At 37.0% G+C, this 22,513-nt stretch overlaps 3 protein-coding genes across 4 annotated transcripts in view; 2 read left to right on the top strand and 1 right to left on the bottom strand.

Annotated features, from left to right (window-relative positions):
- LOC133527681 (glucose dehydrogenase [FAD, quinone]-like) overlaps nt 1-13,382 on the top strand; it is a gene marked incomplete at its 5' end in the record, with an annotated part of 21,237 nt that extends 7,855 nt beyond the window's left edge. Inside the window, 3 exons of the mRNA XM_061864799.1 lie at nt 7,748-7,909; nt 8,823-8,970; nt 12,049-13,382. Coding sequence (XP_061720783.1) covers nt 7,748-7,909; nt 8,823-8,970; nt 12,049-13,355 — 1,617 coding nt within the window. The remainder of the gene's footprint in view (nt 1-7,747; nt 7,910-8,822; nt 8,971-12,048) is intronic.
- Nucleotides 1-22,513, top strand: part of LOC133527635 (protein prickle) — a 681,722-nt gene that overhangs the window by 327,507 nt on the left and 331,702 nt on the right. The window lies entirely within an intron of this gene.
- On the bottom strand, nt 13,239-22,513 carry LOC133527733 (glucose dehydrogenase [FAD, quinone]-like). Its single transcript, XM_061864882.1, has 6 exons — nt 22,384-22,513; nt 20,901-20,948; nt 19,869-20,054; nt 18,767-18,920; nt 16,034-16,149; nt 13,239-14,805 (listed from the first exon to the last, which is right to left on the bottom strand). The coding sequence occupies exons 2-6, from the start codon at nt 20,918-20,920 to the stop codon at nt 13,377-13,379; spliced, it is 1,905 nt and encodes a 634-aa protein (XP_061720866.1). The 5' UTR covers nt 20,921-20,948; nt 22,384-22,513; the 3' UTR covers nt 13,239-13,376.

Genomic DNA, 22,513 nt, shown 5'->3' with positions numbered 1-22,513 from the left:
ATAAATCATATACGATCATTTACATTCTATTGCTTTCATAAGTAATAGTTACTGATTTTGAAACAGCGTTTTTCAATAAAAATAAATGTAAATATTGTTTACCTTTTCTAATGCCAAACAACGAACTATAGCGGGAGCGAGACGTAAGAGAACTGACAGCATTTAGATATCGTTATGATATCAAGTGGACATTCGAATTGGCCTCAATATCTGTGCAGCTTAGCTTAGACTGTATTGATATTATTATGATTTCAAGTAGGTATCATTTTATTGAAGAATGTCGCATAATGTGATGTGACTCCACACGTTGACTTCAATTAACTCCAATTGTGTTAATTAGGTCTACTAAATCCTAGTACTTACATATTCGCTATGTGCTGTCGCGAATCCAACAACAAATAACACAATACATTAATTACCTTTTTATATGTGGGTAGAATCATACTTTTTATTTTGCGGTGCAACCAGGCGCTCGCCCATTTCGCCTTCAGCGGTCACAGTGAGCAGTCAGTAGTGTTATAATAAAGTATATTCATTTGAGTGTCACGAGTTGACGACGAATTACGGAGACAACATTAGCTTATCTCTCGGAAGTTAGGTATGATTAATTCGGTATTTATTATTTGTATTGTCACCGATTGTGATTCGGAATATCTGTTGTGTATTTCTATGAGTCTATAAACGACTACTGGTAAAGACGACTGGTCATCGTGGGGATTGCGACCAAAACCCTCCAGTGAATAAAATACAGCATATCCAACATATCCAAGTTACCAAAGACAAACAGTACAAATCAAAAACAACTAGAAAATTCCATGTGTGTACCTATAATGTAAGATCATTAAAAGATAACCATCGCATGATAGAACTAGAAACCGCACTAAAAAATGTTAAATGGGATGTCATTGGTTTATCGGAAGTAAAAAAAGTGGGTTATGAAATTGAAGAACTAGACTGGTGCATCCATTACTACTATGGCCAAACCAAAGGCCAAAGAGGCGTTGGATTTTTAGTAAAAAAAGAACATAAATCAGAAATAATACAATTTATGGGCATCTCGGATAGAGTTGCACTTTTAAATATTAATATTGAAGGAAAGGAATGCTCTATAATTCAAGTTTATGCCCCAACCGAAAAGGCAACCAATGAGGAATTAGAAAGGTTCTACGCAGATATATATAAAGCAAAAGAAAAATCAAAAGACTTCCTAATTATTATTGGTGATTTCAATGCAAAGATTGGCATAACTGAGAAAATTGGCTCGATTCTAGGCCCATACGGCTCTGGTGTTTGCAATGAACGCGGAGATCGTTTAAAACTTTTTGCACTAGAGGAAGATATCTCTATCATGAATACATTTTACAAAAAGAAAGTAAGCCAGAGATGGACGTGGGTGGCACCTGATGGAAAGACTCGAAATGAGATAGACTACATCTTATCCACAAAAAAGGATCTTTTTACAAACATTGAAATACTTCATAAACTACACTTTCCTTCAGACCATAGGCTGCTACGTGGAACAATAGAAATGAAAATAAAACCAAAATGTAGAAAAAAATATACAGCCTCTAAATCAAACTTAATTTCAGGTAAAGAGCAAACAGAATACTGCAGATTATTGGAAAGTAAATTAAAAAAATACACTAAGAACAACATGGTAACGCAGTATGCTTACAATGCCTTAGAGAAAGCCATCACAGAGAGTTTAATAGAAACAAAAATACTATACAAAAAAGAAAAGTTTATACTATCTCCAAGTACCATGGCTTTAATAGCAAAAAGACATATACTCAAGATAAAAGTAAACAAAACAAGCCAAGAAAAAAGGGACTTAAATTTACTATACAAAACAGTCAAAACACAAATTAAACAAGAATATACAACTTATAAGCTAAGAAAATTTGAAAACTGCATTGAAGCAACCGGAGGAATAAAAAGAGTCCCGTCAGACAACAAAAAGTGGATACCAAAACTCATAAGCTCCAGTCAAAGAGTCACTGAAAATAGGCAGGATCTGGTTCTAGTCGCTACTGACTTCTATAAAAAATTATATGCTAAAAGAGAGCCAAATGAAAGCCATCACGTACAGCCGCACATAATAGATAGGACGGAGAGCTTTCCAGAGCTATTTACAACAAGAGAAGTGGACACTGCAATAAAAAATCTCAGTAAAAACAAAAGCCCAGGACCAGATTCTATCATAAACGAAGCTTTACAGGTGGGCAAAGACATACTAATCAGGCACCTAACACAACTATTTAATGACATACTAAGAGAAGAGATCGTGCCTTCACAGTGGATTGAGTCAGAAATAACTCTATTATACAAGAAAGGAGATCCATGCGACGTATCTAACTATAGACCGATAAGTCTCATGTCAAGCCTGTACAAACTGTTTTCCCAATGCTTACTGACAAGAATAGGCCCAAAAATAGATAAAAAACAACCAGTTGAGCAAGCAGGATTTAGACCTGGTTACTCCACAATGGACCACATACAAGTACTGAGCCAGCTAATTGAGAAGTACAAAGAATTTAACTCCCCGCTGTACCTGGCATTTGTTGACTACCAGAAGGCATTTGACTCTATCTCTCATGATTCAATTAGAAAGGCTTTAGAATATCATAATATAGAGGAAAAATACATAAAACTAGTAACTAATATATATAAAAAGTGTAAAAGCCGAGTAAAGCTGGATAAATTAGGGCCATACTTTCAAATAGGGAGAGGCGTCCGCCAAGGAGATCCATTATCACCAAAAATATTTATTGCAGTTTTAGAACTTATACTACACAACATTGGGTGGAAAAATAAAGGCATTAGAATAGGGTCTAAATATTTAAATCACTTAAGATTCGCTGATGATATCGTATTATTTTCCAATAATGCAGAGGAACTTGCAAACATGCTTCAGTGCCTTAATCAGAATAGCAAATCAGTGGGATTGGAAATTAACTATGATAAAACCAAGCTTATGACTAACTACAAGAAAAAGAATATTGAAATAAAAGGAAGGATCATTGAATATGTAAATGAATACATATACTTAGGCAAACTAATATCATTCTTAGATACAGACACAGCAGAAATAGAGAGACGCATAACATCAAGCTGGAAACGCTACTGGTCACTTAAACATTTGTTTAAATCAAAAATGCCCGTACCACTTAAAAAGAAACTTATGGACTCCTGCATCCTACCAACACTGACATACGCCTGCCAGACGTGGAGCTTAACAGAAAAAAATGCCCAAAAGATTTCGGTTTGTCAGAGAGCAATGGAGAGGAGCCTACTCAATGTCAAGATAAAAGACAAGATTAGAAACAAAGACATTCGGGAAACAACCAAAGTAATTGATGCATTACAATATGTCAAGAAAATGAAGTGGAGATGGGCAGGACATATTGCACGTTACGATAGCTCAAGATGGGCGAAAAGAGTGACGGAATGGAGAGGACCAGGGAGTGGTGACAGACATTCAGGACGCCCACTCAAGCGTTGGGCTGATGATATAAAGAAAACTGCCGGCATGGGGTGGCATTATCTAGCCCAAGATCGAGAGGCATGGCAAAAACTGGAGGAGGCCTATACCCACAAGGGGATCCCGAAATAAAAAAATGAATAAAATAAAAAAAATCTCATGCACAATAATATTTTATTAACTGTTTTTATAACTGAAAATTCCTTGTAAGTGTTTAGCATGCAACACAGAAAAAAGGGGTCGCAAATAAAGGCTATTTTATTTATTTTTTATTTTATGAGTCTATAAATATAATTCCGTAATGATGCGTGTTATATTGAGGTTCCTCCTTGAAAACCATATTAATCTAGGCCCGAAGTGTTGGGTGCTGGGTAGCCGCTGCACGACTGTCACGAAACCTAGCATCCGCAAATCTAGGGGAATACGTCAATTCACTACATCTTATAAAACTACTTCAAAACTCAAAACTACGGAACCGATTTTCATACGACTTTCATCTATCAATAGAGTGATTCTTGAAGAAAGTTTAGGTATATATAACATGTTAAGGTTTTGTGTCAATTGGTTAAAATATAACGCCGTGTCGGAAAACGTCACCCGGCTAGGAGCTTTAATCGAAAGCGCTGCCTAATCCGTTTGAGCTATAACAACACAATGTTTGGTGGGGTTGTTTCTCTTTCATCGGTCTACAAAAAAATCCGCGATGTTGAATGTCTATCTTTTAAGGATAACTAATCGTAAATTAAAGTTTCATTTCGAGCCATATAACTTGTACGAAATGATAAAGACGCTATCCGCAATTACTTCAAATTTTTACCACCTTATGCGCTGGGATCACATTATTTACCACCACCATGCACTTCGGACGTAGCCAATGTCAGCATCAATGAAACAACGCACCAAAAGCATCAGCCACCCTTGGGGCTGCTCCCACAAGAAAATAAAATTTCTAACCAAATTTATGCGCTTCCCGAACCGCTTGGCCATCGGTCATATGAACTGCCCGGCAAGTAACTTTTCGGCGAGTTTGACAAGTTTCGCCTGACTTTAGTTAATTGCCTCTTAGTTTGAAATACTTACGACATTTCCTTTCTCGTTTTACAAGCACTGGAACACTGAGAATGTCCTCTTACCAATACAGTGTGGAAAGATAAGTCGGGCCCTGGAGGGAAACTAGATTAAATCCTTAAGCTGGCTCATTTTACTTAAAGGAGACATTTCTTTAATTTTAAAAAGAAACAAAACTGCATTCACAGATTTTCTAAAACTCGCTTGCTTCGCCCGGGAATCGAACCAACTAAAATTAAAAAAAAAAAAACAAACATTCCCTATTTTATTATACTAATCGATAGTATTATTATTCAGGATAAAATTACTCTAACAAACATTTGGTCTTAAAAATAAAAATGATCGTTAAATCTAACATTAACTTTATTTTACTATCAATTTGTTACACTTGAATTATTAACTGATAAATTGTTCGAAATGAGCCTCCTCGTTCCGGCTACACAAAATTAGTCGCCGTTGAAATTCATTTCTTATAGCCTTCAGCAAAGTGTTGTGGTGTATGCCCCTAATAACATTTTCCACCGCAACCCTTAGCTCTTGAACGGTTTCATAGCAAGTTTCATAAATAACATTTTTACATGACCCCATAAAAAGAAGTCCATGGGCGTCTGGTCTGCTTGCAGGCCATCTAATCGTCCCGTTTGTACCTGTCCAGGCATTGAAATTTTCATTGACGTAAGCCCTGGCAATTCTTCTGTTGTGGGCAGGTTGTTGAAAAATGATATTATTTCGTAGAAGGGTAGAAGGTTTTGATTGCTGAGATACACGTCATACTCGTGAACGGGTGCTGTTTGTGGAGACCGGTCTGTTTAAGCTTACACGGGGTACAGGTTATGTTAAAGTATGTAACTTTACTTTTGAGTGACATTAACGTGAGACACTTCATTCGGTTCTTGTCTGTTTTAATTTTTTTGTCTTTTAATTATTTATATAAGAATTCAAGCCCCTCTACATCTCTAAGGATAATTTAATATATATTTTTATATTTTATCTCTGACACTTAGAGACTTATACATCTCTAAAGAATTTTAGTATTTTATGGTTTTATTTTTTTATCATAGTTTTTTTTTGTGTTATTAGACATTTAGAGACAGTATACATCTCTAATAAAGTATTTATTATTTCATAGATTCGATATTTGTAATTGTTTTTTTTTTAATTTATTGTTTGTAAAAATGGACATGTAAAAGTGCCCCTGTGGCCTATTTGCTGAATAAATGTTTGATAAATGTTTGATATTTGATATTTGATTTTGTAGAAGCTCCAATATTTCAATGTATTTTGCTGCATTCAGATGTCCTTCGTAAATGTGCACCAAAACAACCATATTACTTTTAATTCCACACCAAACATTAAACGAAAACCTAACCTGATTGTTTGTTTCACGAACACGGAATGGATAAGAGGACGTGCCTTTTACTTGTTGAAAGTGAACAGTAACCAAATATTTGTTAGAGAAGTGTTATCCTGAATAATACTATCGATTAGTATAATAAAATAGGGAGTGTTTGTTTTTTTAATTGTACTTGGTTCGAGTCCCGGGCCAGGCTAGCGAGTTTTAGAAAATCTTTGATTGCAGTTTTGTTTCTTTTTAAAAATAAAGAAATGTCTCCTTTAAGTAAAATGAGCCAGCTTAAGGATTTAAGCTAGTTTCCCTCCAGGGCCCGACTTATCTTTCCACACTGTATACTTACACATAGGTATATAGATCATCGATCGCTTATCAGGCCATAGCACTCGATCATATGACGCACCACTTCAGCTTATTGCAATTTGATATCCTTTCATGTCAATTGACTTCGCTTTCCAGGGTTTGTACACTCATCATCATTTTGTAAACAAACGTGGGTAAGGGGTACATATTCCGCAATCTATTTGGATTGGTGTATGCTTGTACAGTTGCCGTCAGATATATCGAAGCGGCCAAGGTGTTCACAAATATCTGAACAAAGCCTCTATTAGGTATCAAGACATTGAAGTGGACGCAGTTGGACGCTTATATAAATGGTCTTTATATAGTTAATTGCAATAATTTACGGGGTGAATATATAAGTGATTTTTTTTTTCTTTTTATGGTAGAGGAGGCAAAGGAGCAGACGGATCACCTGATGGTAAGCGATTACCGCCGCCCATGGACACCTGCAACACCAGAGGCATTCTGCTGAGCAACGGAAAAAAATTGGATGTTTCATACATTTTGGCTCTCAAGGACAGACAGCTAAAATATATGAAACAGCCAATATTTTTTCACGATTTCGGGGTTAGTCCCATAGTTAAGTCGCTCAGTATGATCTATGTGTTCACCCCGTACATTATTGCAGATGAATAAATAAACAGCCTATATATGGCGCGTTGATATGACCAATGGCCGAGGTGAAGGACCATACATTTAGAGAAAAAAATATTCTTTAGGGGGGCAGCTGACCCTCCCCATTCTCCCCCTGACGAACGCTTGCCTATTTTTTTACGGGACCCTTACACTGAGAGATTTTGGAGTCGTGATCCTGAATGTCAAAAATTTGTTATGATGGTCATACTAAACAAAATATGTACCCAAGGGGCTAACAACTAAATCAGGAAAATAAATGTAATGGACACCTTGAGGGCCCACATTTCACATCGGTCCTATAGAGGAACTTCCTCCCGCGCACGCTCCGGTTGTAGAATGAGCTACCTGCCGAGGTTTTCCCAAGGGTCTACAGTATGAGGTTCTTCAAAAAAGGAGTGTACAGATTTTTAAAGGGTCGGCAACGCGCATGTGTCACCTCTGGAGTTGCAGGCGTCCATAGGCTACGGTGCTTGCCATCAGGCGGGCCGTATGCTTGCTTGCCACCGTCGTGGTATAAAAAAAATAAAAAATAGGAAACTTGATCAGTATGACCGTCTTAATAAAGTGTTGACATATATGTTCAAATCATCGACTCCTTAGGCTTAGTAAAATGTACCTTTCGTTAAAAGCTTTGCCTTTGGAGTACTGTGTGGGTTTTGACCCTTGAGTAATGATTTTTTTCAACACAGATTTATATTACCAATATATGTGTCGGACTGCTTTGCTCTTTTTATTTATGTTTTTTTTTTAACGCTAGAGCTCTTTAAACATTTGCTTTAAATGGCTTAGTTGACTAGGCCACAAAGAGAAGCAAATGCAAAACAGACACCCAATATAATTAAATCGCCTAAACAGTATGTTACTTAAAGGTCCTACTTCTTGAAGCGGGCGATGAGGAGAACATAGATTATGACATCCCAGGCGTCCCAACCGGGGACTACCGTCCCATCCTGTGGAACTACCGGACGGAACGGAACAACTTCTCCTGCCTGTCTCGTCCCGGGGGAAGCTGCGAAGTTAGGACGGGGAAGGTTGGTTAACTAAGACTGAGAACATAGACTATGACATCCCAGGCGGCTCGACCGGGGACTACCGTCCCATCCTGTGGAACTACCGGACGGAGCGGAACAGCTTCTCCTGCCTGTCTCGTCCCGGGGGAAGCTGCGAAGTTAGGACGGGGAAGGTTGGTTAACTAAGACTGAGAACATAGACTATGACAAACCAGGCTACTCGACCAGGGACTACCTTCCCATCCTGTGGAGCTACCGGACGGAGCGGAACAACTTATTCTCCTATCTGTCCCGGCCCGGGGGAAGCTGCGAAGTTAGGACGGGGACGGTTAGTTTACTACAGCTATAAGACATCACTTCGCTTGGTTGATAAGCTGCCATTGGCTTAACATGTGATACTGCTTATAATGATTATATGTCAACTTCAATTTAACATGTTTAAGCAAATACATCATTATCTTATCTTATCGTTTATCTAGATCAGTTCACGTTGGCTCCGACGCAGTGAACGTGAGATGCTTTTATTTGGATATTCGTCTGGTATTGGTTACTTCCCGTACCTAAATGTATCAAAAAAAAATCGATTGTTTTAATTTTATTATCAAAAGTAATAAAAACTTTATCGTATATTTACTTAGTATTTTACCTGCACAATTTTGCTATTAAAAGTTAACGACTATTAAATTGACGTTACGCTAGAAAACAAGAAAACGATGCTAATATATATATTTTTATTAATTCAATAACATCATCGCACTTTATTCAATAACGTTATATCGCAGATAAAATATCAGTACTTACGGCCCATTTACAATCCAATCGAATCCTAAACCCAATTCGGATTCATGTAGCAACTTCTTACGATAGTATTTATCTTATTTTAATACGACTTTGAAAATCTCTCAGCCTGATTGCAAACTGACATTTTCCTAAGGTCCTGGGAGGGTCATCAGTCACCAACGACATGAAATACACCAGAGGTCACAAAGTGGACTATGATGCGTGGCATAAGGACACTTTAGGAGCCGTGGATTGGAAGTTCGGGAATCTGATGGAGTATTTTAAGGCTTCAGAGGATAACGGTGAGTTCATGAGGTCTTTATATAAACAAAGGCACAAAGATCAAAATATAAACTATAGTATTGACGCAAGTACCTACTAACTATAGCCGCTGTAGACTGGAAGTTTATTTATTCATTTTTATTAATTAAATTTCGCAGTATAACAGTAAAGCACTGTGAAACCAATATACATTTCTATACACATAATACTTACACATATCAAAAGAGGGAGGGGGGAGGGGAGGGGGGAGGGGAGGGGGAGGGAGGGGGGGAGGGGGGGGGGGGGTAGGGGGGTAGAAGAAGGCCGTTCATCCAATGTCTCGCAGAACCTCAAGAATTCATCACATACGTCCAAACATCCACTAGCAAACACATCACAGCTCGGTGCTGATTCGGGGAGCGAGTTTATCAGTTGCAAGATTTGAACAAGCGGTGATTTTCGGCGGGAGACAGTTCGTACTGACTACGGTTGAAAATGTAGTCGTTGAGGGAACACACAGACGCAGAAACTGATTTGGACCCGGGTATGTCCTTAATACTACGTCCAAAAGAGAGGTAGAGGTAGAGGCATTGTGAATGTCATCTTGCTTTGTGTGGTAGGGCACAGCACAGCGGTCATTCCAGGTCTAGAGCAGAGCCCATCTGGGGAAGTACCTCCTCCTTAGAGAAAACCGCAGTCAAATGACACTAGACCCTAACTCATAGTGTTGCGTTCCTGCCGGTGAGTAAGGTTGCCAGAGCTCAACGAGGGTGCGGGGTGTTAGGGTCGGCAACGCGCATGTAACACCTCTGGAGTTGCAGGTGTCCATAGGATACGGTAACGGCTTACCATCAGGCGGGCCGTATGCTTGTTTGCCATCGACGTAGTATAAAAAAAACTGCGCTATACTAGTTCAGGACAGTCGGAATAGAAATTTGTTGGACTATTGTTTGGCTTCAGATAATGTGAGTTTTTACATAAGTAAAAAACGGACGCAAATTTTGTGATCTTCGTGCTTTGCGACCTCACTCTAAGGAAGGAAGTTGGGCGGGCGAAGTCAAAATTCAAAATTCGTTTTATGTAAAATAAAAAAACTATAAAATAAGTCCTTAGATATTTTTTTGTGAAAATACGTAATCATTCTTGTAACTACTTGTATATAAATACAGATAAGTAAAAATAACAAACAGCACGGCTAAGACGATATCGGTAGACAACGAAAAACTGATCTTTACGGATAAATACACATACTTGGGAAAGCAAATCAGCTTCGGAAAAGAGAGCAACGACGAGGAAATAGAGAGGCGTATTCAACATACTTGGAACAAATATTGGAGTCTGAAGGAGATTTTCAAAAGCAATATGCCGATAAAAATTAAAACGCAAGTAATGTCGTCCTGCCTTTTACCATGCTTAACATATGCTTGCCAGACCTGGAAGTACACAGCAAAAATAAAGAAAAAAATTGTCACGTGTCAACGAGGCCTGGAGAGAAGCATGCTAAATATTAAAAAAATCCAAAAAATACGGCACTCTGAAATAAGAAACATATCAAAAGCTATAGATGCTCTAAAATATGCCAAAAAGCTAAAATGGAAATGGGCCGGGCATGTAGCACGACTGACAGACGGCCGATGGACCCTAAGAGTGACATCGTGGAAAGGCCCACGTGGGAAACGCGGTAACGGAAGACCGCGAACAAGATGGGCGGACGAGATAAATAAAATAGCTGGTCCAAACTGGATGCAAATAGCCCAGAACAGAGCGAAATGGGCATCTTTGGAGGAGGCCTTCACCTGCGGAGGGGTTCTTGCACTTTAAATACTATTAGTCTAAAAAAAAAAAAAAAAGTTTGTGTTATTCATAAATCTAGAGTTAATGTTTTTTTTTAGCTATGGCAAAATGTATAGTCTTAGTTTGCAGGAAATAAAAGGCTTTTTTATTTTTATTTATTTATTTATTATAAGTAAAAATAATATAATTATGTTACTTTTACGCGTGTTTCTTATCGCGTAAAATCCCAGCCAGAATATGTTATTAAAACAGAAGATAAATGTTTGCAGTAGCATTATAAACAAATAGTTTTTTAAATTTAAAGCGGTCAAAGAAGTTTGGCGTCTAGCCAGAAATGTTGCAAACAATCGCACTTGCTTCTAAAGCACTTAAAGCATTCCGTTCCAGATACCTAATTAACCCGAAGCTCAAGTCAAAAATTAGTCAAATTATTCATTTGTATTGAGTAGTATTCAGATACATATTAAGAACACAAACAAACAGAAGTGTTGCGATATACACACATCATCTCCGAGAGATTGTATCATATAAAATAATAATAAATAAATAATAAATATTATAGGACATTATTACACAAATTGACTAAGTCCCACAGTAAGCTCAATAAGGCTTGTGTTGAGGGTACTTAGACAACGATATATATAATATATAAATATGTATAAATACTTAAATACATAGAAAACACCAATGACTCAGGAACAAATATCCATGCTCATCACACGAATAAATGCCCTTACCAGGATTTGAACCCGGGACCATCAGCTTCGTAGGCAGGGTCACTACCCACTAGGCCAAACCAGTCGTCGTAAATAAATATTCCATATTTGAACTTAGTATTATAACGTAAGGTTTTCAGAGTCCTTTGCTAAGGAATTTGATTAATCGTGTCCTTTAATAATTTATTTTTCGAGAAGAATGTCCTGTAGGTATTTAATGTGTAAATTGTACACAAGATGCATCAAGACGGGCTCTATTTAAGTTGTTTTTATATAACTATAACTCATCTCTCATCTTAGTTTTATTCGCAACTTATTTTGTCTTACTTTCTGTGGGCGCTTCTAAGGGGTAGGGATAATATTTATATTGTCACTGCCAAGTCTTTGCCTATAGCTTGGTTGTAAGGTTGTAACCTAATTACACAAAGGTTGTCTGGAAGAGATCGCTCTTTAGCGATAAGACCGCCTATTGTCTGCCTCTATCACTAATCAATTGTTTTTTTTAAGCTGTATCTTTTACTGAAGTGTGCAAATAAAGAGTATTCTATCTAATATCTGTCTATCTGATTTTTGTACAAATGATTATTTTTATACCTATTTACATTTCAGGTGATTACGACGTATTGATGAACTCTTTCTACCACTCCCGCGGAGGGGAGATGCGTTTGCAAAGGTTCAAGTACGTTGACAAATACATCGAGACCTTCGCCACGGCCTTCGCCGAAATGGGCCTTAGGACCATGGACATAAACACCAACGCTGCTGAAGCCATCGTCCTCAATCAGTTCGCCGTCTCCAACAACACTAGGCTCAGCACCAACACAGCCTTCCTCAAAACTGTCAGGCATAGAAAGAATCTTATAGTAATGACTGGAGCAACGGCTACTAGAATAGTAGTTGATAAACAAGAGAAAACTATAGAAGGAATTTACTATGAAGTAGAAAAGGGAAAGGAAAGACCGGCATATGCTAAGAGAGAAATCATTTTAACCGCTGGAGCAATCAATAATGTCAAGCTACTACATCTGTCTGGGATTGGACCTAAAGCTGAAATGAAGAGGCTGAATGTCAGTTTAGTTGTGAATTTGCCTGTTGGTTTGAATTACAGAGATCAGGTAACGACTGGGGGACTATCTTTTGCTTTAACCGATGTGGCACCAGTCAATGATAATGACATTATTAATGATTTCAAGAAATGGTTTGCTAGTAGAAGCGGGACTTTAGCCTCCAGAGGAATAAATCAGCTGTCAGCGTTCATACAGTTGTATGAAAATGAAAATGCGCCAGATGTAGAGCTAAGTTTAGAAGGAAATTTCATAAGAAGCGATAAGTTCCTTCTTAACAATATCAGTGTACACGCAGCGGAAGAAACTCAATTACCACTAGCTTATTATAATCTAGTTAATGTTTATCCCATTTTGCTTAAGCCAAAGAGTAAAGGAAAGGTTACGCTTAATAAGAGAAACCCTAAATACGGTCGGCCGATTATACAAGCTAACTTATTAAAAGAGACCGAAGATTTAGATACATTAATAGATAGTGTAGATATTGCTTTACAAATACTTGATACTAAAGAAATGAAAAAGAATGAAGTTAAATTTGCACCGTTAGATTTGTTTCCATGTGATCGATTAAAGAATAGAGAACAATGGAATTGTATCGCGAGACATTATACCAAAGCTTTAGGTAACCCTATAGGAACTTGCATAATGGGTGAAAATAGCACAACTTCTGTAGTTGATTTTCAATTAAGAGTACACGGCATAGAAGGGCTTAGGATTGTAGATGCCTCTGTCATGCCAACACACGTCCGTGGTAGTTTATTTGCACCAACAATGATGATCGCAGAAAAGGCTTCAAAGATGCTACTCAAAGACTGGAAAGAAAACAAAGGTCAATCATTTAACAAGCGGTAGGTTAGAAATAAAACAATTAAATCAATACCAATCTGTTTTAATTAAATCACTTGCTTTTTCAGCAATCATAATAACTGGAGCTGCTGTGGAACCTCTTATTATTTTTGGGATCACAGATGCGTCGACCACCCTCAAGTTACTAATGCCATACACTTTCAATTTTTGATCAACCACTGCCGTTTGATCGGCTGCTGTGCCCATTTTACACGTGCCAACATAATTATGTAAAGGGCTCGAGAAATGTCGTATGATACATAACCAAAATTCATCAGACACCTTTTCATAATCTTGGCATTCGTTGTTCAATATGGGCCGAGGGTCAAACTCTAGCTCTGCAGTTCTGAATACTTCAGTGTCAAATAGTTTTACTACCTCTTGTATTCCGTACAGCAATTTTCTCTCATCTGTAGGATTTTTTAAAAAGTTTGGGTATATCAGAGGATTCCCAAATACTGGATCGCTAGAATTTAGAATTACCTGACCTCGGCTTTTGGGCGTTAACAGAGAGACGCACATATCGAGATGACTATAGTACATATTAGAATTATGTCCTCGGAATCTTATTTCGATATCTGCAGTATTAAGTATGTCTGATATGTTTGTCTCTAAAAATGCCACCACTTGAAAATTTGCTGACAAAGGGCCGTTACTTTTCTTGTAATACATTGATATGTCTTTTAATTTATCTGGAAACTTTTTAGTCGTCGCCGTCTTCCCCAACTTTATAACAGGTAAACATACTGATACGTGATCATGAAAATTAGAACCTACAGCTAAATCATTATAAACATTTATAGATAAAAATTGTAAGTATTCTTTAGGACCTATGCCAGAAGCCATTAACAATTTCGGCGAATTGATAGCACCGGCGCTTAAAATAACTTCTTTACTGACTCTTACTTTAACTTTTGTACCATTTACAATATAATCCACACCCGTAGCTTTAATACTGTCGCTTTCCTCAATAAAATTAATTTTAGTTACAAGCGCTTCTGTGACAATATCTAAATTCGTTCTCTGATTTCTTATAGCTTCAATAAAAGCCGTGTACGCGCTGACTCTTTCTCCGAAATACGACATGGTTTGTATTCTCATGAAGCCTAACTGATCTCTTCCATTGATATCAGTATAATTATACCCTAATTCATTTAGCGCGCTTAGCAGCACATCAACATTATAATCCGCATGTGGGTATCTTCCGACATCTAGAGGTCCTTGAGTGGAATGGAAGAGTTTATTCTTGGAGATGTCTTTGTCATAATTTCCCTCGGAGTATCTGTAGTAGGGGAGGACATGAGAGAAGTCCCAGCCGTGGTTGCCGATGACGGCCCATTCGTCGTAGTCGGCCGGGCTGCCGCGCATGTAGGCCATGTCGTTGATGGCGGAGGTGCCGCCCAGCACGCGGCCCTGGACGACCTCGCACCCTTTGCTGCCGCGGTTGCGGCAGAATCTAGGAAAATGGTAATGACATATTCTTTAAGATTTGTCTGTGGAGATCATGAGATTCAGTTATTATTTATTTAATAGCACAAATTGGAGTACAGTATTTACAAAATTACGTACTCTTACTATCATACTGTTTAATTGTGCAAATAAAATGCCTATATGCAAATAAAAGGCTAACAGAGTTTGATTTCTATAATAAAACGGAAGGGGTGTAAAACTTTTAATTACCTATTGGATATTATAAAATAGTATTGATGTGACAGGAAACCAATTTAATAAGAGGTTTGTTTGAAACTTTGACCTTTGAATGTATATATGCAATTTGTATCGATGAATGTATTCTGTTGTTGTCTTTTTTTTTATTCGATTTTGTAGTAATAGAGTCAGACTAAGATAAGTTGGCAGCGGTTTGATATCTTCTCCGAAGACAGCGCATGTGAAAGGTGCTTAGTCGATATTCCTGTTGGACAGGAAAGTGTTAAGTAAACGTCATATTTTCATAGAAGACACTTGCAATCGCTGCCAACTTATATTGGTCTGACTCAAGAAACCTACATTTCCAAAAGTTAACTAATGAATTATTATTAACACGTACCAATAACTATATTGTTATAAACCAGTTGTTTAATACTCAAATTGTACTGAAGTATAAAATTCAAAACAGATTCTTGCGTGTGAGTGTTATAAAATGGACGCGATATTACCTCGAGATAGACATAAAATGGCCATTAACTGGTTGGATTAGATATTACGAACGCCGAACACGATATGTTTACAACTGGGTATCATCTGTTTTTTGAAGGGTTGGTTTGCCACTATACTCGTGTATGTCATACTTATTTGTATGATGTACCTACAGATAATTTTACTTATCGTTATCAAAGAGAATTTGAAATAGAGGTGGATTTGTCAAAGAACATTTTAGCCACCGTAAATTTCCTGCCATCTTTCGACACATGATTAAAAGTTTTAGAACGCCATTTGACTTTGATCTTTATTATTTTACTGATATGTGTTAAATTTGTTAAGTATCAAAAAGTGGCGCCATCTTACCGGGAATCGGCTAAAGGTGGTGGCGCCATCGCTCGAAACGATATTTAACACATAAGTATCAGTGAAAGAATAAGGTTCAAAGTCAAGTGGCGTTCTAAAAGTTTCAATAATGTTGATGTTGAAGTTGAGATCAGCACCATATTTAACTCTCTGAAGGCCCGCATTAAAAAAAAACATACCCCTTCTTAGGCCTCATGGAGTAATTCCAGTCTAAGCTTGAGCCTCGGAACTCGCTAGTCAGGCCGGGGATCAACGCCATCTTTGGCTCTTCTGGGCCCGCTTCGAGCAGCAACACCTGATACGGAAAATGAACTTTACAGACTGTATTTTAATGGTATATTGTTAACCAAGGGATGAAAGGCACCTATTTCTGTCGAGGTAGTCCGTGACTAAAATGGTGCCTCTCATCCGAGTTAAACACTCTACTTTTCATTTCTAATACGAGCAAAGTAAAATACATGTGGATAAAAAAGAAACACGGCTAAGTTTCAGTAGCATTTCTTGAGGGTACTTTCAATAATTAAGGTAAAAATCCACATATCTCTATCAGCGGGGATAAGGCGGTAGGGATAGGTGGAACAGGCGAAAATATCGTTATTTATGGAATGGGGAGTTAAATATAAGAATGAAAATTATACAACAAAACTATTCTCCAAAATTTTAGTTTTTTATAGTAAAAAAAAAGGAATAAACGCACTTAGTACAGTGCTCTAGAGCAGAAACGTATCATTTTCTGCACAACTTTTAGAACAACTACGACTCACTTTTAGAACATGATAAATGAAAAATATGTTCGATAACTTTTTACAATAAATTTTGGTTGGTGGGTGTAAGTAAAGACCGCCAAGCTCAAGTGGATTGGGCGGGACACATGCGCCCGGACAGATGGGCCAAAATAGCGACCGAGTGAGCACCACAGATCACCCGAGGCAGAAGCCGGCAAAAAACAGGATGCCGAGACGATCTGGGCTACAACCGCAAAAATCGAAGTTCGTCAATTGCAGGCATTTTCTCTGTCACTCTAACTATAATTACGTCTTAGTGAGCGTAAAAGAGCGAGATCCCCGCAATTTACGAATTACAGTTTACACGGTAGGCATCAAATATATAAAAATATCAAATCATTTATTTCCTAGAATACAGTCAAGTGGATGTTGTCATTTTGTGGCGACTGGTGGGAGCATGCAAAAAGCCGTGACGAGTGACGGAAGACATGGACAAAAGAAAATGGAAAAATATAGTGAATCTGTTCTGTACATATATTTTATAAATGTACCATCACTGTAATTTTACCTATATTTATAAATACTTACCTACATACTTCAATTTCAAAAAACCTAACAAGTTGCAAATAAGGTTACGTTTTAGTAGTTAGTTAGACGACCGGTCTGGCCTAGTGGGTAGTGACCCTGCCTATGAAGCTGATGGTCCCGGGTTCAAATCCTGGTAAGGGCATTTATTCGTGTGATGAGCATGGATATTTGTTCAGAGTCATGGGTGTTTTCTATGTATTTAAGTATGTATACATATTTATATATTATATATATCGTTGTCTAAGTCCCCTCAACACAAGCCTTATTGAGCTTACTGTGGGACTTAGTCAATTTGTGTAATAATGTCCCATAATATTTATTTATTTATTTATTTATTTATTAGTAATTAACTGCCGGAGATTTTTAAACATCAAAATTAGATAATATTTCGCGCTGATCACATATACCTATTATAAAACTGCAAAGTGCAAGTCATTGATAAATAGTTTTTTGTTTTACAAGGAACTTGTTGTTTAATATCTCGTGCTGAGACCTGACAAAGCAAAACATTCCTAAATTGCACTACGAGTATAGCGAATGATAAAAATTGGAATCATGAGCGTTGCAAGGACTAAGGCATGATGGCTAAACAAAATTAGCTATACCGAGTGGACAATTATCACCACACCATCGCGAAGAAATAACTTCACTCTTGTGGATAAAATGCAACTTTTTCTCATTAAAGAATAAAGAGCCTTTACGTGCTTGTGTGGTGAACAATACAAACTGAAAAGTGCATAACAAACTTCTGAAGGTCTTTACTTATCTTATGTTTCTCGGGGCCCTTTGTAGATCCACTTTGACCCATAGGATCTTTTGTGTAATTACCCTCTAAGGAAAACTAGGGGTTTACTTCAAAGACGAACTCATTCTCGTATGCGTTGCCACTTAACAGGGCAACGTTAAGTGCCGATAATCTCGAGCACCCGGTGAGGCTGCCTCGTCTGATTATCGACTGCATGTGGAAGGTCACAAGATCTTTATAAAAATAGCTTTTTCTGCCTTAAGAGGAATTACATGGGAGTTCTTGTTCATCTCACCAACTGGTAACGACTCTTTATTCATCCAAAATTGATAAGAAAGTTGGATTTTATCCACATGAGTAGTAATCTAAGACCATTCTAGACAATTGACGAATATTTTGCCAACGCACTTGATTAAATTGTTTTAGGAATACATTTGGCCTGATTCAAAGAATGATTAAGACACGTTTAAGATCTTGGAAAGATCTTTAAAAGTTCGATAACTAAACGACATGTCAAATTTGACGTTTATTTCGAGTGGTAATTAGATTCAAATTTTAAGATGTATCTAATCTCATGTTGGCTGTTAGAATTCACTTTTAACTAATGATTTTAAAATGATAAATATTTAATAAAGTTTTTATTGGATTTGGTTTGCATTATACCAACCTCTAACGCCTTGACAATTGAGGCGTGTTCAGATATTTGTGAGCGCCTTGGCCGCTCCTATACAACTGATTACGACTAAACGTTCGGAGGAAAACCGATATAAACCGGTCTTTACCGGTATTTTAAAAACCGGTTTCAAGCCTCCGCAGTAAGGTTACTTTTACCTTCGCGTCTTGAACCCACTTACCTTCCATTTTTTATTCTCTGACAGCCGGCTAGCCACGACGCAGCCCGCCGTCCCCCCACCCACCACTACAAAGTCGTACTCAAGGTTGTAAGGTTCCTGGTACTTTGACTGGGGGTACTTTTCTTGCGCTTTCTCTTTTCGAGTTAGGTTAGCTCTGCAACAAGTGTACACTTTCATTGAGACTTTTATAATCGTGTCATCCTCGATGACGCGCAGATTTGTCAAAACTAACCTTTAATGACATTATAATACGAGTCAAGGCAAGCGTCTACGTGAATGACACGATGTATCATTATAAGACATTATTACACAAATTGACTAACAAGGAAGGGTACCCAACTGTCCGACTCCGATTTGATTCATTTTGATATATGTTATAGAGTAGTCTAAAATAACGGACACGTATTTTTTTGGCTGCCTAAACTCAACCTGTTAGGAGAAAATGGCCTTCAAAGTACTAAAAAGTTACTAAATCTTCTAACTCCTATAGAAAGTGATGCTCAAGCAACTTGCTAGTTAATGGCTGCATGGTTTGAGTATATGTTTGAAAGCAGCAAAAAATAATGAGCACGTGTTTTATCTGCTTAAACTCAAGTTTTCCTAAGAAAATACCTGTCTTTATGAGTAACTTTGGCGATAAGATATTATAAAACTTCGAATGTCGATTTTTTTAGGAAAAAATCAGTTTTAGCCGATATAACAAAACACGTGCTCATAATTTTTTGCTGAAAAGTACTTATTTCTGAAGCTCATTATACCACACAAGACTACACTGAATGATAAAACAACGTGGGATTAATTTGTGATTCGAAATGATTCATTTATAAATTATATTTGTTTTGAAATAGATTATATATTCCAATGTATGTACTTCTTTGTTGTGTTTTTTTTTTTGACATTTAGATTTTAGTCTAATCATTTTATACATTTTTATGATTAACGATCTTTTTGTGAATTTCTTAATATTAAATTCAATCTGTATAATAATTCAATAATATTATGGCAACATAAAAATATAAGTATATGTGAAATACTAAATATTCATAAGTGCTAGTCGCTAGGCCTATATGAATAAAGTATATTTGAACTGAATTGAACTTACCTGTTTTTTCCAAAGTAGTCTGGTTTCGGGCCGATATACCCATATAATGTGTGCACCAGGGAAATGAGAAGGATCGCAGTAGGTGCACATTCTATCCTGCCATCACACACCCGGCAAAGATCATCCGTTATATTCGAGCTCATTGCATCCTTTCCTCGCTTTTTCCTCTTCTGCATTTGACTAGACCTGCGTGTTTTTCGAATTGTATTTATTTGTTAACCCCATATAAATCAATATTTTCATTGTCATGTCATTTTCATTTCACTGGCTTCTGTTAGCGCCTCATAATAACACTGAACGAAACTGAATCGTGATTTCTTTAAAAACTACAAACCGTACAATATTGCACTATTCGATGCCTTATTTAGAATTTTTGAGATTTGTCTTTTTTTTATTTAATATCTTTATTAATAATTTCATTCGTAACGGAAAATAAAGAGTAGTTTTACTTATTTTCTTGGTATATCGCAGTTTTCTTAAAACGTTCTTAAATTAAGTAATTGCATGCACTCCAAACTGGAATTCGATCTCAATTCTCAACGCCCTTGCTTAATTTTCAACTGTCATTTTAATTTTGTTATAGAAAATTTGCGCCCCGAATTAATAGTCGCTTAAAAAAAAATAGATCTTAATTTCAATCGCAAAAAGAGCGTCTGATACGTGCGTGTTTTTTCCCGAAAATGCCTCCGACGGCCGACGGCGGAATGCCTAAACTGTAAACAACGCCATTGTATGTCTGTTTACAAGATCCACTGTGTTCTTTCATAATAATAACATAAACTATGTGATAATTTGTTTTGTCGAGCTTTGTCAACAGCTCAGCTAAACATATTTAGAATGCTACATATTTTACGAGTTTAGAAGGAAAAGCGATAATAATCAACTTTACGGCATTAATAGTTATTTGTTGTACAGTTCTGATTCAGACTGCTGCAGTATTGCAGCGCGACATTACTGCCGAAAATGACAAAAATCTGGCAATGCAATCTACATTGTCTCAGTATTGCAGTCGACTACTCTCGATAAAATTACCTTTTTGGCTTTTCCTGCATCAAAATGCAGTTGGCTGCAGCTGTAATACTGCAAAAAAAATAGACAAAATATTGTTTATTAATTTATGTAATATACTGGTAAGAATGTCTTCCAAGTTATTAATATTTTGTCTACTTATTATATTTATTACACTTGCCGCGTTAGTTATCGATAGTCGACAATAGTTATTTGTTTTACAAGGGGGCAAAACTGTTGTTTTACCCCTCGTGCTAATATTGATACCCGAGCAAGCGAAAGATTCCAAAATGGAATATTGAGCGTTACCAGGGTTTCAAGGCACCAGGGTTAAACTCTGCTAACGAGTGAAACACGAAATTTTTCACCAGAACAACGCGAGAAAACCTATAAAATATCAAACAAAATCAAACCATAACTAATCCAAATGAACGTTATTAAATATATCATTCAAATTTATAATTCAAAGGTCAATTCAAGCGGCCCACATAAGGAAACAACTTAAAATTTGCATTAGATTACTTTGCCACACATGTGGATAAAACGCAATTTTCTCATCAGTTTTTGAACAATCAACCAGCTGGTGTGGTGAAAAGATAATAAAAAGAGTCTGTCACTCGTACATCCGTCATCCTCTATTGTGTGGTTTACATTACATCTGCTTATTTAATTAACTCAAGTAGAAACAGAAATGGACCGCGATGGTCATTTTACTTCAAAAACAGTACTTCTGAAGAAACTAATTGGCGACCCCAGGGGCTAGATGTTCAATTTATTCCATTAGTTAATATAATTGGCGCGCCTGCCGCAAAGGTATCAGACGTAAGCAACAATTGCCCGTCGACCTTTCCAGGCGCCTTGAGCGTGTTACGAGAAATAAAACATGTATCGAACACTCCCACACTAACCGACTAATGACGTATACTCTTACACGTTTTATTATTGGTTTCACCAAGAAATGTGATCTAACTGTTATGCAAGTGCAGTGTTTTGCAGATGGTAGTTAGTGCAAAGGTAAGTACCATGACTGTCAAAGTCAATATTATATTTCTTATTCAAATAGGCCTAGCAACAAGCACTTTTAAATCGTCAAATTTTACAAATATCATCTTAATCTAAATATCAGAGCAATTTATTGATGCAGTTATGATTGTTCTCAAAAAAGATTTAATTATTTTAGGTATGTCAAACTTAAGAACAAGAATTTCACAAAAGGATCGTCAAACACCAAAATTGTATAAAAATACTAGTCTAATAGAATAACTGTCTATAATAAAATCTAAATGTCAAAAAATACGGTATAATATATACATTGAATTATCAATTTCATCATTATTAACATAACAATAAATAATTCATTATTTACAATCACACTTAATCCCACGGTGTTTCAAATGCATAAGATTCCGTGGATAATGTCCTCACTGAATGACATTACTTTTGCCAAGAAAATATAAATTTTAGATTAATGTTTTATTTTCTATAAAAAAGATAAGTAAGTACCTACCAAAAATCGTGCCATACTCTACGTCGCGCGTCGGTTGCTAACAACTATACGGCCTGCCTGATAGTAAGCAGTCTCCGTAGCCTATGTACGCCTGGACCTACATGTATGCTACATGCGCGTTGCCGCCCCA

This window comes from Cydia pomonella, chromosome 18 (assembly GCF_033807575.1).
Source record: "Cydia pomonella isolate Wapato2018A chromosome 18, ilCydPomo1, whole genome shotgun sequence".
In the NCBI taxonomy this organism is placed as follows: Eukaryota; Metazoa; Arthropoda; class Insecta; order Lepidoptera; family Tortricidae; genus Cydia; species Cydia pomonella.
This window is presented reverse-complemented; position numbering and strand designations above follow the sequence as displayed.

Coding starts and splice junctions, on each gene's coding strand:
- LOC133527733 (XM_061864882.1), bottom strand. CDS start 20,920: ATGCAGGAAAAGCCAAAAAG. Junction 18,921..19,868: donor GACTACTTTGGAAAAAACAG/GTAAGTTCAATT, acceptor CACTTGTTGCAG/AGCTAACCTAACTCGAAAAG. Junction 14,806..16,033: donor TCCATGAGGCCTAAGAAGGG/GTATGTTTTTTT, acceptor CCATTTTCCTAG/ATTCTGCCGCAACCGCGGCA.